General features: G+C 50.0%; 6 protein-coding genes across 6 annotated transcripts; 2 read left to right on the forward strand and 4 right to left on the reverse strand.

Moving 5' to 3' along the window:
• Positions 1–1,000: 1,000 nt before the first annotated feature.
• N7484_010388 (GTPase-activating protein LRG1) lies at positions 1,001–4,731 on the forward strand (the record flags this gene model as incomplete). The annotated part of the gene is made up of 4 exons (XM_057120775.1): positions 1,001–1,384; positions 1,442–3,893; positions 3,946–4,232; positions 4,288–4,731. The coding sequence occupies 4 exons, from the start codon at positions 1,001–1,003 to the stop codon at positions 4,729–4,731; spliced, it is 3,567 nt and encodes a 1,188-aa protein (XP_056966529.1).
• Positions 4,732–6,217: 1,486 nt separating this feature from the next.
• Positions 6,218–7,421, reverse strand: N7484_010389 (uncharacterized protein; the record flags this gene model as incomplete). The annotated part of the gene is made up of 3 exons (XM_057120776.1): positions 6,218–6,905; positions 6,961–7,234; positions 7,289–7,421. 3 exons carry the CDS (start codon positions 7,419–7,421, stop codon positions 6,218–6,220), a joined length of 1,095 nt encoding a protein of 364 aa, XP_056966530.1.
• A 232-nt stretch (positions 7,422–7,653) lies between these two features.
• N7484_010390 (proteasome regulatory particle base subunit RPN10) lies at positions 7,654–8,660 on the forward strand (the record flags this gene model as incomplete). The annotated part of the gene is made up of 4 exons (XM_057120777.1): positions 7,654–7,679; positions 7,736–7,774; positions 7,828–8,047; positions 8,109–8,660. The coding sequence occupies 4 exons, from the start codon at positions 7,654–7,656 to the stop codon at positions 8,658–8,660; spliced, it is 837 nt and encodes a 278-aa protein (XP_056966531.1).
• A 275-nt stretch (positions 8,661–8,935) lies between these two features.
• Positions 8,936–10,063, reverse strand: N7484_010391 (trafficking protein particle complex subunit 4; the record flags this gene model as incomplete). Its single annotated transcript, XM_057120778.1, has 3 exons — positions 8,936–9,308; positions 9,397–9,661; positions 9,961–10,063. 3 exons carry the CDS (start codon positions 10,061–10,063, stop codon positions 8,936–8,938), a joined length of 741 nt encoding a protein of 246 aa, XP_056966532.1.
• Position 10,064: 1 nt separating this feature from the next.
• On the reverse strand, positions 10,065–10,855 carry N7484_010392 (putative O-methyltransferase; the record flags this gene model as incomplete). Its single annotated transcript, XM_057120779.1, has 2 exons — positions 10,065–10,103; positions 10,166–10,855. The coding sequence occupies 2 exons, from the start codon at positions 10,853–10,855 to the stop codon at positions 10,065–10,067; spliced, it is 729 nt and encodes a 242-aa protein (XP_056966533.1).
• Positions 10,856–14,183: 3,328 nt separating this feature from the next.
• N7484_010393 (putative C2H2 finger domain protein) lies at positions 14,184–15,479 on the reverse strand (the record flags this gene model as incomplete). The annotated part of the gene is made up of 1 exon (XM_057120780.1): positions 14,184–15,479. One exon carries the CDS (start codon positions 15,477–15,479, stop codon positions 14,184–14,186), a length of 1,296 nt encoding a protein of 431 aa, XP_056966534.1.
• Between the last annotated feature and the right edge of the window lie 1,457 nt (positions 15,480–16,936).

The following is a 16,936-nucleotide window of genomic DNA, read 5'->3' on the forward strand; positions in this document are numbered from 1 at the left end:
ATACTCTTGTTGTCTAAACGATTATGCTTAATTCATATCCATAAAGCCATGTTGGCCCTGAAAGACAATTAAAGCAAGAAATCTGCTAAGTGGAGCACTGAAACCTAACATGGTGAAACAGAGCGCGTGCTATAATAACGCGGGAAACCATGGGTGAGCATGTCTGGGTCGGGGAACCGCCAACAAACCAGGACACCTAGGCAGTACAGTAGATGATCCAAATCCTCTGGAACACATCCTATCACCTCATTCTAATTCTTCTTCATTATTTTCTATTTTTCATTCTACTTATAGACTATTCTACTGATCGTCGGGGCGGTGTGCCACGTGACTTCAGGGACCGCGCCTAATAATACATTGGCATTATAGTCCAAATTAGGGGGGCAGCACCACAAGTCCAATTAGCACCCAAACCTTCTCCATCTCCATTCCTCAGCCCCCCCACTTCTTTTCCCACCAACCCCCCCTAACACTATCACCGTTGTGGTTCTTTCTTACTCTTCTCTTTGGGTCTGATTACTCTCTGGCCTCCTTGTCCTTGGTCCTTCGTGCGCCGCTCCCGAGCTCCTCAGCCTTGAACCCCCGCGTCCTGGTCTGCGCGTTAAGCACCTGACTTCCTGTACACCAATCCGACACATACCGATCATCACTCCCTGCAGGACCTTGCTTTTCGCGTAACAGCGTCAAGTTGCCCCCCCCCCGCTACTATCACCCCCGCGTGGTGGAAATACATGGCGTGAGGAGTGAGTAATGAATCCTCCCCGAAGACTCGATCCCAAAACCACATCAAACGAGTCCTAACCAAACAATCTGGACTTGCAATAGGACTTACCCAATATTGTTTGCGAATCTCTCCCTGCGCGCATTGCACAGTTGTGTTAGCCAGACACAACGATTAATTCAATCCCACGCCGTCACTCCTTTAGTTCCTTTGCATGCAGTATTCACCGTGTGACTGTGCCCGCGATTCGATTCTGTTGATTTCTGACGGGGGACCATCATGCCCCCCGGTGAACTTCCGGCCAGCCTGGTCGCAGGCAAGCCCACTCCGACTTTAAATACCTCGGGCTACGGGGGCAGTTACTCGAAAAATACACCTACCTCGCCCGAAGATAGTTTAATCCCATTTGACTCGCCCACCACGCGCACGGCAGGAAACCATAGCCCGCTCAGTCAGGATGATCGCCCGGGTCGGGGATTAGAACCTGAACAACCTGGCTATCGGGATCGATCCAATGCGAGGGATCGATCGCGTACCAATGGAAGATCACACAACAAGTCACCTGGCTCCTCACGCATCTGCCAAAAGTGCAATGAGCCACTGACTGGTCAGTTTGTTCGAGCGCTGGGTGGTACATTCCATCTCGAGTGTTTCAAGTGCGAGGTAAGTGATTGACTCGTGGGGGATGCGTTGATCCCCATGCTGACCATTTGATTGCAGGATTGCGGTGAGATTGTCGCTTCCAAATTCTTCCCCGTCGACTCAGAGGACCACAATCTCCAATTTCCTCTGTGCGAGACCGACTACTTTCGACGACTGAACCTGTTGTGCCATGATTGTGGTGGTGCCTTGCGCGGCTCATATATTACCGCATTAGATCGCAAGTACCATATTGAACATTTTACCTGCTCAGTATGTCCGACCGTGTTTGGAGCCCAGGATTCGTACTATGAGCATGAGGGTAAGGTCTATTGTCACTTTCACTACTCGACGCATTTCGCACAGCGGTGTCATGGCTGCCATACTGCGATTCTCAAGCAATTTGTCGAGATCTTCCGCAATGGTCAAAATCAGCATTGGCACCCGGAGTGCTACATGATACACAAGTTTTGGAATGTGCGGCTGTCTCCTGCTGGTCAAGCGTGGGAGACCCCACCGCTTGATGAGGATGCTACTCCTGAGGAACGGGAGCGCATTCGACGGGAAGAGGATACGATGGAGGAGAAAGTTTACAACATTTGGAGCACACTATCGACCTTTGAAGAGTCATCAGCCGCTTGCATATCGGATATGCTGTTGCATGTCAGCAATGGTGTTTACATTGATGGAGTCCTCGTGGCGAAGAGATTCATCGCTCATGTGGAGATTCTTTTCACTGCCGTTGATGAGCTGGCTACCTTTATCAAGTCTCAAGGGGTGAAGGAACTTTCATATGGCCGAGAAGCGAAGCTGCTCTGCAAAAAGATTGTGGCCTTCTTTGCTCTGTTGTCGAAAACACAGGAGACTGGGGTTCGGAAGCTTGGTGTAACACAGGAGCTACTTTCACTGGTGACGGGTCTTGCCCACTACCTCAAGCTACTTATTCGCATCGGCCTCCAAGGTGCTTTGAAGCTCGAACGGGAGAAATCAGCTCCTGATGGCCTGCATGAGTTCCTGGGCCATCTGGCCAACACGGAATCATTGGCCCAGCCAGAGGATGAGGATGGCCCAATTGATCTCAATGCCGGGGTGGAAGGTCTGGCAGATCAACTTTCAGACTGTTGCATTCAATGCAAGGAGCCCATTGATGATGAGTGTCTTCGTTTGGAAGACAAGCGTTGGCACCTTAAGCCTCCCCATCTATCATGCTCTTCTTGTGAGAAAGATTTGAGCGCTGAACTGCCTGATGCCCTCTGGAGTGAGACTGAGAAGAGCATCTACTGCTCGGCATGTGCTGATCAGCATAATGTGGCATCTACCGCACAAACTGGGTTCATCCAAGTGACCAAGTTGCAGCAATTTGTGTTCCTGCTGAGAGTTGCCTTGGCCAGATTGCTTGCTGTGCTTCGTGCGGGTGGCACATTGCCTCACACCTCTGATGATCCCAATTTGAATGATTATCAAAACAACGAAGGCCACCGAGTGCAGCCTGGCGAGCCTCGCCGAGCCAACACACGTTCCATGTCATATAGTGCCGGTGGTCGCGAGGGAATGGCAGAATCGTCACTCGAGCAGACTGTCGGTGAGATGCGCAGACTACGCTCAATCCGCAACGAACGCACTTTATCTACGACGTATAAGAAAGCTCGGGCGTCTCGCATTATCGACGGCCCCGAGGGCAGAAGTGCACGACCTGGATCATCTGGCAATGACGGTAGCGACCCTAGAGGTCCCGGGTTCCAGATCGTCGAGGAGAGAGATGCCAATGGCGATACTGTCAAGGACTTGACATTTGGAGCCCAGGATGCACTCACTTTAGACGATATTCCGCGGATTGTTGCCGCCGAGCAGGCTAAGGAACAGCGGCCCAATGCTTACAGACACGCTGGATCGAAGCTTGTCGCGCCCCAGGAGCCGATGCCTGTCTACAAGGCCGGTCATCAACGCGAGATGTCGGCCGGAAGGTTGGATATGATGCTTGAGCCTGCGACGCGCACCAAGCGATACTTTTCCGAACTTACTGCCTTGGAATACTTCATCGTGCGCCACGTTGCTGTGCTGTCAATGGAGCCACTGCTAGAAGGCCAATTCAACATGGAAGAATTACTCTCTCTCATCGAGTCCCGCAAGCCAACTGTCTGGAACATCTTTGGCCGTGCCTTCAAAGATAACAAGAAGGCGGGCAAGAGGAAGGGTATCTTCGGCGTATCTCTGGACTACTTGGTCGAGAAAGAAGGGGGAACCGAATCTAGCCATGGTGTTGGACCGGGCGCTTTGCGTATTCCCGCGGTTGTGGATGACGCCGTCTCTGCAATGCGACAAATGGACATGTCTGTCGAGGGTGTCTTCCGAAAGAACGGTAATATTCGACGACTGAAGGATCTCGCCGAGCTTATCGACAAGAAGTACGAGTCTGTCGATATGACCAAAGAGAATCCGGTGCAGATTGCAGCCCTATTGAAGAAATTCCTTCGTGAGATGCCGGATCCATTGTTGACGTTCAAACTGCATCGTCTTTGGGTAGCCGCACAAAGTGAGTGTTGATACCGTATTTCTTGCCACCTTCAAGCTAACCCATGTAACAGAATTGCCCGATCCTGAGAAGCAGAAGCGACTCCTACACCTCACGTGTTGTCTCCTCCCTAAGGCTCACCGTGATACAATGGAGGTACTCTTCTCTTTCCTCAACTGGACATCATCCTTCTCGCATGTAGATGAAGATTCTGGAAGCAAGATGGACATCCACAACCTAGCAACAGTCATCACACCCAACATTCTCTATCCCAATGCCAAGACCAGCACGGTGGATGAGAGCTTCTTGGCTATCGAGGCTGTCAATGCGCTAATCACGTATAACGACAACATGTGCGAGGTAAGTAACCCCCTACCTTCAAGTCTTGATGACATTAGTCTTATTATAATTTTAGATTCCCGAGGACCTGCAATCCATCCTCAGCGATCCCACGTTGTTCAGAGAAAATGCAGAAGTTACCACAAAGGAGATTCTTAAACGCTATGGTGACATTGCCCGTGGAAGTTTCTCAACACGACCTGACAATGGCGGTGAGACTTTCACAATCACCAACTCCAGCCGACATAACACCCCAACCTCGGCTCGTATCGAATCCGATCCTTCCCAGGACGCAGCCTGGCAAATGCAAAGCTCTGTTCGCCACGTGCCTGGCCCAAGCGGCCACTCTCATTCGACGAGTGCTGCTCCCCAGGCCGGATTGGATTTTGTACCACCAGAGCCTAGCTACCGTCGTGACCGCAGTACCAGCAATGGCAGTCAACAAAATGCCGACGGTCAGTCACCAAATGTCCCCTATCGACCTCGTCCTAGTCCAGGTGCTATGGGCGTCACAGGGTAGACTTTGTTTCTCTTCCTTTCTTCATGCACAGTTAATACACCATTCATCGATGACCTGATTTGCATCAACCAACCTGGCGCCATACCTCCCTGTCCGTGGTGTACTTTTTCTTCTTTTACCCACTCTATTTCCTTTCTAGCTTCTGGGGGCTTGTTTTAGCGTTGTTCTGTGTTGTCTTTTCATCTCGACTGACAGGTTTGGTTGACGGAGTTCTTCATTCCCTTTTCTTTTCTACTACCTACATACATCAAAATTCTTTCAAAAGTGATCAGCGAGCTGATTGGTCCGATGGATTCGTGTCTGTTCTTTTCTCATTCCATCTTTGACTAACAGAATATTTCCTTCTGTTCTGTTTTCTTTTCATTTTCTTTTCTCCCTTCTTGCTTGCATCTGATTCTGGGGATCAGTCATACCCATACCGTCACATTCCTACTTCGTCGCCGTGGGACTCTTCTACGTCCCTCGTTCATCTAATCTCGAGCATGTTCCAGTCTATCTCGTGTTGAGACCAGGGCTCCGAGCTACCTTGGTCTCCCTTCTCGTCCTTCCCACCATTTTCCTTTCTGCCTTCGATCTGGCGCTATAAGATCAAGGATTCTTCTTCCCTTTCTTTTTTCTCTTCTTTTCTCCCTCTTGACTATTGTTGCTCGTCAACCAGCATGATTGCTATGATACCATTGCTGAGTCTAAATGTAGCTGTTACTTTACCATGTTGACCTTCCATTCTTCGATATTGCTACTTGGGATTTAATTGGCCATTGGAATAGAGCCGTGGTTCTGGGTCTTCCTACCTGTTGGGTAGTTAATCTAGTTTCCGTACGATTCTTCTCAATGAAGGCTGTGTTAAAACCAATTGCATCAGGTTATCATGCAGCGCATGGATATTTCAAAACAAAACTTTGGCTCAATACCAATCAGACCCGTAAGGTAGAAATTTATCACGCTAGATATCTCTAATTGAACTCGCCTTGGATGTAGCAGCTCTCAAGATTTGGTTACATTTTCAGGTTCCAAGGGCTTGTGAGTAGACCACCTGGTGATTAAATTTTATTCGAAACTTGATTCAAAGCTCATCAGCCTGAATTGAATTACAGTAGACTTCGAAGGCGCTCTATCCCACAATCTGCTTCAATAAAGTAGGATCTAGGGACGGGCATCTGGGACTTTATGGCATTAAGCTTGGGAGAGTATGCGATAAAAAGCTATCTTTAGAAGTAATGTGCATTGAGGGTCTTATCCCGCGCAAGGAGAGCCACGAAAAAAAACCTGGGTGACCAGTATCCAAGTAACACTCATGATGAATCCAACTAAAACAGCAATAACAACAGAAACAAAGAAACATTCCAAAGAAGAAGCGCCGATAGGTTTCATTCTCCTTGTCAAAATACTCCACGCTCAAGAATTATTAACTCCATCCAACTCGTGAAATGAAAAGCAGCAAGCTAAACGCTCAAGTTCGCCAAGCCATGATTACGTTGGTACTATTTTATACGCGTTTTCGCAGGGCACGGGTTCCCCGCGCGGAAGCCTCAGTTATAGAAGCTGGCGCAGTAGTCTTGCGGACAGAAGCCGCACTAGCAGCAGTCTTCTTCACTGCCAAAGATGCAGTCTGCACACGAGGGGCGGTAGGTTTCTTCGCAGCAGTGGAGGCAGTGCCAGCCGTCGCTTTGCGAGCACCAGTGCCCGTGCGAGTAGGTTTAGCCACAGTGGTCCCGGATGAGGCGTTTGAAGAAAAGCTGTTCTTGCGCTCGCCCTGTCTTGTAGCAGGTCTCGGAAGTGGAGAACGTGTAGTTGTCTTAGGGCCCGTCGCAGCGCGAGCAGTCTTTCTCGCTTGCGAGGGCTGGTTCCAGGAATCCTTGACAGTAGAGACGGTTGCGCCACGAGGGCGAGTGGTGCTGCCGGGAGCAGCGCGGAGTGGGCTTGATGGTTTCAGCGGGGAAGTAGGGCGGGATAGGTAAGATGGTTGGCCCTTTTCTGGCGAAGCACGGAAGGGCGACTGTGGGTATGTGCGGGAGTTGAGAGACTTGGGGGAGAGGATACGGTGGTCGTTGCCTCGGACTTCTTGTGAGACAACACGAGAGGTGCCGCCGACAGCAGGAGCTTTACCGCGGCGCTTGGGGTTCTGCAAGCCTTCTGGGCCGCCGTTCTCTTTGTCAGAAAAGTGGCCATCATGACTGTCAGGTTGTTAGTTGGGGAGAGCCTTCAATCAAACAGGTGGGCCGATCTTGCCTTGGGCGGCGGGTTCGTGTGCCGGCTGGGGAGAGAGCCTGGTCAATAGAACCGATGGTGGGAATGGGTCGCTGAGCCTTAGTAGGAGAGACCCTGCGCGGGGGAGAAGTGGATTGAACTTGAGCTAGGGACGCATTGTGCTTTTCGAGGAGCTCGCCCATGTTGGCTTTGCGGAGAGAGATTGGGATACGGTTGACGCGTCGTTCAATGCGCGAGCGAAGGTCGTGCGCCTGCAGAGCATATTGGGATCGGAGCTTGCGAGCTCGCTCAGTAACTGCAAAGCACTGTCAGCATCTGTTCTGGCAGACGGGTCAGGTATCTAACGCACTTTCAAGTTGAAGATTGTCGATTAACGCCTGCTTCTGGTTCTGGGTCAGACGCAGCTTCTTGACTGGTCGACCTGTAGGGGTAGCATCTGGTGCAGAAAGGAACTCGGGGGATTTGCGCTTTAAAGTAGCCATTGTTGTGGTCTGAATCGTGACGAATAGAGTTAACGGTTTAACGGCTGGAGGTGTAGAGTCGAGAGTGGAGCGCGGAGTCACAACAAACAAGCGTGTGCGGGCGGAGGAATCCGGCAGAACCGAGCTCTACCTTCCATCGTCATCAGCGACTTGGGACCCCGTTAACGACCATCTCTTCTATCGCTCATCCCCACACCCATTATCTTTCAGCTCCGTTGATCACACCGCCATCATGTCTCTCGAAGCTACGATGATCATGTCCGTCATTGTGTCCCCCACTCGCAAGCTAATAGCAGCACTGACCTCTTCTGCAGTGTCGACAACAGCGAAAGCAGTCGCAATGGAGACTATACGTGAGCTTGTCCACCCTCCCCCTCGCTTTGGTTAGACCGTCTAACCATCTCAGATCAACTCGGTGGCAAGCTCAAGTCGATGCCGTTAGCATTATCCACAGTGTGAAGATGCGCGTACACCCGCAGTCGGCAGTCGGCCTGATGAGCATGGGCGGCAACGGTCCCGAAGTGCTCTCGACATTCACGTCCGACTTTGGCAGCATCCTAGCTGGTCTTCACCGGACCAAGATTCACGGCACGTCGCATCTCAGCTCGAGTATTCAGGTCGCAGGCGTAAGTATTCATCACTGGGAAGGGCAATGGCATGGCGGACAATACTGATACTACAATACAGTTGGCCCTTAAACACCGATCTGAGAAGTCGCAACGGCAACGAATCATCGTGTTCTCCTGCTCGCCAATCCAAGAAGACGAAAAAACGCTCGTCAAGCTCGCCAAGAAAATGAAGAAGAACAATGTCTCGATCGACGTGGTGGCATTCGGTGACCTGGAATCCGACCAAACCAAGAAGCTAGAGGCCTTTGTGGATAATGTGACGAGTGGTGAAGGCTCTTACCTAGCTATCATTCCTCCGGGCCCGCACCTGCTCAGTGAAGAGCTGCAGCAGACCCCGATCCTGGCAGGTGAGGGTGCTGGAGCCTCTGCCCCATCTGGTGGTGAGGGTGGTGAGGCCGGTGGCTTCAACTTCGAGGATGCGGCAGAGGATGATCCGGAGCTCGCATTCGCTTTGCGGTTATCACTCGAGGAGGAGAAGAACCGACAGGACAAGGAGAAGCGTGATCGCGAGGAGCAGGAGGGCAAGACGGAACTGGGTGGCATTCCCGAAGAAGGTCAGGGCGAATCTAGTGGTGACAAGAAGGATGACGACAAGATGGACACTGCGTAGATTGCCTGAGCTTTCTTGTGGAAACGATCTGTGATGCATACCCGGCGTTTTAAGTCTTTTCTTGTTGTCTTTCTGTATTCTGTATACTCGAACATCTCCTATGCTAGGCGCTGTTCTAAATAGGCTAAATAGGGGACGAGGGAAATATTGATGCAATTGGTATTAAGCACAAATCCGGAGTAACCCCAGTCCGTACAGCCAGTAAACATAAAATCAACAGCAATGAAAGTCTAGTCATAAAGTCGTGATCCCACTTGGCTACTGGGGGCATGACACTATGTCCTCCCCCTCAACCAGGCCCCAAGATGCCGATCAAAAGCCTCGCATCGTACCGGCATCTCTAGCTGGTAGAACGGATTCTTCATAACATAATCCGCATACAGCTCATATATCTTATTGATAATCGACTCCACACTCCCCGAAACTGGATCCGTAAAAAGCAGGAACTTGGTCCCCGTCAGGGTCTGGAAACAAGTCAATCGAAACTTATCCGTCTCAAGCTGTTCGAGACCGGAGATCGGAACACCGGGTACTGGGTAGCTGTATCCAGATGTAGAGGGGGCATTTGTGCCGGGCGAGGAGGGAACGGGGGAGGCCGTAGTCTGGAGCGGAATTTTAGGGGTAATGGAGCGAGTGATTGCGTGGACACTGTGGAGCTATCATTAGTGCTTGTCAGGGGTAGGTATGTGGAGTGCTAGACATGATGCGATCATGGCAGCTGGAGAGATTAATTTACCCGTGAAAGGTACCGGCGAGGACGAGGTAGTCGTTTGTGGAGAGCTTGTGCAGGCCGGCTTGGAATTCACGTTGGTAGATTAGACCACCGGCCTTGTTGATGATGATGAGGGAGAAGACAGTCCTGAGGTTGGTCAGTTGCGCGCTCGTGGTAGCTTCCGGGGAGGGGGCCGCACATGATGCCGGTGATGAGGAGTGTTGATGCAGACGTGGTCGGAGGGGATGGGAGTTATTGCGCTTGTAGCATGCCTGATAAGATCGGAATACTATGGAAAGCAGAATGGGGGGATAATGGAGGTTGTTTGAAGGAATTGGAGAATCTAAATCCCCATGGCAATGTCATGCAGGAGCTGGTTGGAGTCGCGGGGATTCGACGTCGAGCACGTATTTATTCCATATAGCGCTAAGGGAGATAGGCGGGGCATATACGATAACAGCCAATAGGCGGTCTGTAAATCGGGCAGTTGTCTAGATTATAGAGGGCTCACCAAATGAGGTGAAGAACACCGAAATATATATCTTGAGGTTAGAACTTTACATTGTCACCCAATTGCTTGTAAGACACCCAGGTCAATTGGAATAAGAACTCGAACAACGGTTTCCATGCTAACTACTTCAAATTTCCGCAAGTTGTCATAAATTACGATAAAGCCCTCAAATGCTTGCATTCTAGTTGGTGGCCAGCACCGTACTAATCTCCACGACACTCTGCAGAACATATAAGTGACAATCCAAAGAGCGGAGCGTGAGCAGAAGAACCGTGAACGTACCGGGCCACGTCCACCCTGAGTCTCATAAGACTTGCTCTCATACTTAACAGCGCCAGCAGCCCCGCTGCCACCGGCCTTGACATAAGCCAAGTAATCCGGCGCACCGGGCATATCAGTGTTATCGGCGATCGCCAGCGATCCCTCACGCCAAAGCTTCAGCTCCTCAATAAGCTGGAGGTCAGAAAGATAAAACTTCTCCCAGTGATCGAAGAACGCCATATCAACACTAAGGACCTTGCCCTCGTTGACAAGCTTCTGTAGACACTCCGAGCCGGGGCCCTCAAGAACATGCACGACATCCTCCACACCGGCAAGCTTAACCAAGTCCCGTGTAAGAGCAACCATCATGGGGTTCGGGTCGAAGGTGTACACATTGACATCATCGGGAACCTTCTCACCGTGGATATCACGGAGAATAGCACTCCAAGCCAAAGCCGACTTGCCGACAAAGGTGCCGAATTCTAGAATGGTCCGGGGAGCAGGCTTCTGAGCGACGAGAGCTGCCTTGGCGACATCAAGCTTCTTTGAGCGGAAGATCATCATGTGGCCCTTTTCGTTGGAGAAGGTTTCGATGGCATCAGCCAAGGCCCAGGGGTTGTTTTCGAAGTTACTCGCGGGCTGGCAGAAGATGTACTCGCGCAACTCAAGGGCGCGCTGAGCGAAGATCTCTTGCAGATTGTCGGACGCCATGCTGAGCAGTTTTGTTCTGAGACGTTGGAATGGAAGAGATTATTGTAAATGGATTCCAAGCGGAATGAGGGTAAGGCCGAAGAGGATGAGAAGGTAGCGGGGCCGAAATGAGAACATGGTGAGGGCATGGACAATCCCTTTTAAACACCCCAGGGGCGCAGTTGCACATGGGTCTCGTGCGGATACTACTTGTGTCGCCATCGGTGCTAAGAACCCTACGAATGCCTGTGGGTCAGTGGATGCAATCTTCTCCGAGCATTGTAGCCTAAAAGATATACCGACAGGGTCGTCCGACCCGGGTAATTATGTAGCTGGATGTTTGGACCGGGTAACGAAGGCCAGAATATAGTCATAGCCAATCACGGATACCATGGACCCTGGCATCGATTTTAAATATGCTAAGCTTGTAGTATGTAGATCGTTATCCCCGATGCCGATGTGCCGATTTGGGACGGAGTATATCCGGGCTCTCGGGTCTTTTAACTGAATTTGGTTTCCAAAGCCGAGGTTCCGCAATGCAGCGCCACGGACTGACGAATAGCATCAGAGAAGGGTGAGGACTTACATTGTGGCGTAGAATAAGCGTGATAAATCTAGTTTTTTGTTCCGTCTTTATGCATGGGAGATCTTAAGCGAAGTACACAGCGGGATCAGCCGAGTAGGGTTGACTGTTGACGTAGCACTGATCAAATGAGTTTTTGGGGACCTTGAGAGTAATATGACCTTGGCTTTGATCTGTTGAATAGATTGTGCTCTTATTCTAACTGGTGCCATAATTCATTCAAGGTACCAGTAAACTTGACGTGTGTGGCTTGTCTCTTCATGCGGGCTTAACAATTCGTGCATGATACGCCTGGCTACATAAAGGTTCATAGTTAATTTTTTCCTCGACTTGCTCAACCCTGATGAGTCTATGGGAATAATTATCGGTGTAGATTAGTGTCATACAGACGTCGGTACGTGGTAAATACATGTGTAATTCAGATTGAATGCACTGGTATGTGGCCGGGCCACTGTATAGCAAGCAAGAAGTGCAGACCAGCAGGTATCTAAAGATCTCAAGTCAGCCTACACCAAAGCATCAACTGATCTAATTCTCTCCATTTAACATTGTAAAATGCAACAAAGCGTCAATTTGGCAATTTTCAATCCTATCTAAAGCTCATAGCAACCTGGGTGCCTTGAAGTGCCGCAGACTCGGAATAGTATGCAGGCCCAAATGCGTCCTCAGCCTCCTCAGCCCGTACACCAATTCATGCCAGACCTGATCCATTTCGACATGACACACTAGAAGTAGATCCACAGCAGTAGGCAGCCTTGGAACCCCACGGGACAACCTTAAGTCAATCTGGCGGTCCATCCCGCCGGAGCCACACAGTCGCAGCCTTGCCGTCGAAGGTTGCCATTTCCGACATTGGCAGTGGAGTCATCACGGACCAAATGAGCTTATTTCTACTACCCTTAGAAGACATTGAATAAATCAAATTGAATAAGCGAGGGGATGTGTTCGCCAGCGCCAGAAACCGAGTTTGCAGATCAAATAGCGTGCAAAGGTTTCTGGTCCATTCAGATTATATTCATATACGCAGTAGCGATAGCGCGAGCACATTTTTGCTACAATGTTCTAATTATTTAGACATAAAGTCACTGGCTGAGTTCTAACCACGGATATTCCTATTCATGTTTGCATCGTACTCGTACCCCGGCCTCCTTTGAGGCCACAATTATGATGACTGCAGAGCAATTAAATCGGGATTAATTTAGGGCAATTACAATCACATTCAGCAAGTCAATGTAGCTTACAAACTCGGCATCCTGTCGGTAAAATATGTACCACATGGATTGACGTGGCGTCTCCACAGAGCAAAAGCACCCGGGTGCCCGTCTTCTCTGTGTCAGTGCATCTCTACACAGTCTGTGGCCATATGCATAGCTACCTCATCATGAAACAATTCGCCCCAAGCACCCTGCAATGACTGCCGGCCAAGTGTCTCGGGACAAAGCGTCACCCAGATCGAGAAGACCTTTGGGGACTACAATGTATGTAGACAAGCACGATCGGACCACGGAACAGGAAAAGGGGTGCAATTTTAATTACGCTCCACAACCAGACCACAGTGTTCCCCAAAAGAACATAGTGTTAGACGGAACATCGCCGCTCCGTCCCTCTTTATCCACGAAAAAGAAAATAATAAAACTACCCACGAACTAAAAAATGAAACTCAAATCACACCCAAAGAGGAAAACAATCAAATGGGCAACAGTGGATCAGGATTGACGAATCGGACTCGAGTTCTGCACCGTTGCCTGGATTTTACCGAGCACACCAATCAAATCGCATTAGCGTCGGAATACCCTCCTTATCTCGAAACAACGCTTGCGAGTAGGTTACCGGATCTGGACACCTGTCATATGCTCAGGCATTTAATCATACGGTTGACAAATGAAAAAGAACCCAGAAATAGAAGTCCACGATCTACAGTCCAAAGTACGGAACTAGTCCGATCCCATCAGGATCAACATAGCCTCATTAAAGCCAGATCATACGTCAAAAACGTGGCCAACGTGGCAAGATGCAGACTAGACTAGTGCTCACATCCCAATCAAACCTCGCCCAACGACCAAAGACCAGGAACTTTCGGATGGCTTAGCGCCGAGTGAAGGATTCCTGAAATGAGTTTCATGTCGGTGTGCGCCGTCTCCACGCTAAACGACTAGCTAAGTAAGGAGTCCCAAGTTCTATTCTTGTCTCTATGGAATGTTGACAGGTCCACGGAGGAGGACGCTGATCTGATGATCATTAAATTTAATAGTGGTACCCATATCTGCCTTATTTTAGTAATCTAAATCCAAAGTCTGAGATATGCCTTGGAGCTGTTAGGGATAGTCGGGGTTACGCGGAGATACGCCCGTTCAGTGCCGTCAGGGCCGGTGTTTTTGGCGCATGCAACCGGTGACGAAAGTTTGGTTCGTATTGTTTGGTTCCAAGGTTGGACCCTGGGGTGATCCGATCTGCAGCTCGGAGATGCTCGGGTCCTGACCCAGTACAAATGTCGATAGCAGATATATTATCGAATTTGTGATGCGCGGTAAAATTGAAAAAAATTGAAAAAAATTGAAAAGAGGGTATATTTCATGATCATAATGCTGCCATGCTCTAATATCTAAGCATTGAAAGGAAAAGATTCATATAATACAAAATCACAACGTCCGAGTCTATCGGAACAGTAGGCCCCAACACCAAACAAAAAACCCAAGCAAGCCCAGATACCGCCCCAAAATATCAAACCCATGGTGTAGCCAAGATGTGTCATAGCACAGCACAAAGCTACAATCCCACCAAACTAGCCAATCTCCAACCACCATCAACACCAACCAAAATGCCCTGCTCAACTCCCCATTCCCTCAGCGCAAGATCCTCCTCTTCCACCCCCAGAACACGTCGATCTTCCCTCTCGAAGTGGCGACCGATATGTTCCATGCGCACGTCCCAGCTTCCTTCACCCGAGAATACTTCCTTACAGAATCCACAGTGACTCTGCAGGGGCGGGGTTCGTAGACCGTGCCAGCAGCGCTGACGGACCTCTTCTAGACTGGCTTCGAAGGCATTACGTTCTTCCTCAGAGGGGGCTCGTCGGTCTCCAGGTTGATGCCAGGGTGCGTGCATGCGGCGGTGATGTTGCGTGAAAAGGTCTTTGCGGTTGAAATCGTTCGGTTGGCCCGGGGGAGGTGTAGAGCATCGTCCAGGAAGGGGACATTGTGTCTTTGACGTAGAAGTAGATGTAGAAAGGAGGGGTGTAGGTATTTGTTGGTGGTAAGCACTACATTTTCCAACATCACAGCGATAAAACCCAAGCTGCAAATGCTGCGACGTAACATGGCGCTTCCACTCATTCTTCGAGACGAACGTACTTTCGCAACCGTACGGTGCGAAACTGCAGGTGAATGTCCGGGCTGAACTGTTATTACCGGTGGTCCCGCGTCGCCGCCTGCTGCGACCAGGGTTGGAAGTTGGTCTGCGCTCAGCTGATTTGCGAACCCCCTTGGAAGTAGACGTTGAAGCTGCCGCTCTAGCCGGGCGGCTCTTGTTTTGGCGAATAGGTTGCGGAAAGGCCAGCTCTGTGGGGAAAGGAGCGGACCATTGTTGTTCGGGCGTAACATTTCGGTCCGATTGACTGCCCGACCAGGCATCGAATTCTGTATCGAATGGCGAAGGATGATCGAGAGGCCTATCGAGGGGAGACTGGGAAAAGGCGATTGAGTGGTCAATATCGACAAGTCCGTCGGGCGCGGGGTATTCATCGATGGGAAGAGAGATATCCTCGTGACGGAAAGCTGGTGATGCGATGCAATTCATGCCTAGGATACTGCCGCTATTGCTGCTGCGGGGACTTTGGGGATCGGATATTGTCGAGAGGCCGCTGTTCCAGGCGGAGAAATCAGGGGGAAGATAACCCATGTTAAGGGCGGCGTCTTCGGCCTGACACCATGGTTGCGGGGTCATGATTTCGTTCGATTTTGGCTCCAGTGGCAGGTGAAATTGGAACTGGGAAGCACGAGTCACAAATGGGTGATCGGCCGGTAGAGAGGGATCATAGATATCGTATGTCTGAGGGGCAGACATAGACTCAATAGGGATATCGGTAAAAGGAGGATAAGAATCCATCATCTATAGCCCTATTTTTGATTGTTTAGGGTAAATAGAAGAAAGGTAGGATGAAAGGTTGGAGGAAAAAAAGTCAAAAGGAAGATGGAGCCGTGACAAGGACCCTCCGGTATAAATAATGGGCTGCACGTATGTGACGAGCTCCATCGAGACCCGTACTGGCGGGTGCGTTGCATCAATAGATGCGAAAGCCATAACGGCCCAGGGAAAGGCGCAGTGGATCAGTCCAGTGGGGCGTAGATGAGCCTCAAAATCCGACCAATGGCGGACACTGGACTAGGACTAGTCGCGAGGGCCAAGAGCTGCTTAGGGACAAAAAGACCCATAATTAATGGATTAGGGCTTGAGTCATAGCGCATTAACGTCTAGTGCAGTGTTCACGCTTCATATTGAAATCCCACGGGGCATAATGGCAAACCTTGAATAGCCCCTAACCCCAAGTGGTCCGTGTAGAGGATCGCAGTTCTAACTTCTTTTGGACTTCATTTGGACCCCAAATGCCCACCCGATTGACCTGGCCCGGTTTAATGAATTTTGGAATTCCTAATTCTACTTTTTTAATTTCGAATTTCGATTTCCCCTGCACTCACAGACTCAGGGAATCAGGCCCCTAGTTCCCCGCATACCCTGAGCACCCTCGTTTCATCCCGGCCCCCGACGATCACCAACACACGTTAATCTGAGACAGAAATAGCAATTCGAGCGGAGAAGACCCGAACCCTGAATAACCTACGTTATGTTGTCGCCATCACGCATAAATACGTTCATTCGGATTTCGTCAACACCAATCCCTATCCAAAGGTCTCCTATCCTTTCCCAAAAAATGGTGTTGCGATCGACACTCCGGACTCCTGAGCTATGAAGTAATCTCATTTGATTTCTCATCACATTCTAATCCCTGCTAGTACAGTGGTCTAAAATGTAGAACAAAGAATCACTGATTTGATCACAGAAACTAGCAAGTGCGATGACACAATAGACACGGGTAAAATGTCCCCCACGCTCATCTTCTCGCTTGTGAGCACGGACTCTGACTAGATTATCCGAACACCCCAATGAGCCGCGCTTGAGGATTCTCGTGCTGCAGATCGAAGTCTGATAAATGTATCTCCAATACCGTATCTTAGGTATGAATTAGCTGTGGTACGGAGGCTGAGGCTAGACGGCGGTGTTCCTGCTCACCGTGGCTTAGTCAGACCACCCCACCCGGCTCTCGGCACAACTTTAGTTCACGGAAACATCTATCGATAGTTATCACTTGTACCATAGGAAAAGGCTTCTATGGCCTCATATTTCCGAAGCCACAGGAAGAGATAGTTGGAACTGGCAAGGTTTGAATCGCAAACATTCTCTCAAACCTCCACGTCTTTTCAATGTTAACAGAGAAGCCCAAAGCCACCCGAAAAATATATACG

The sequence above is a fragment of the Penicillium longicatenatum genome (genome assembly GCF_028827895.1).
Source record: "Penicillium longicatenatum strain IBT 33135 chromosome Unknown contig_7_segment0_segment0, whole genome shotgun sequence".
Lineage (NCBI taxonomy): Eukaryota > Fungi > Ascomycota > Eurotiomycetes > Eurotiales > Aspergillaceae > Penicillium > Penicillium longicatenatum.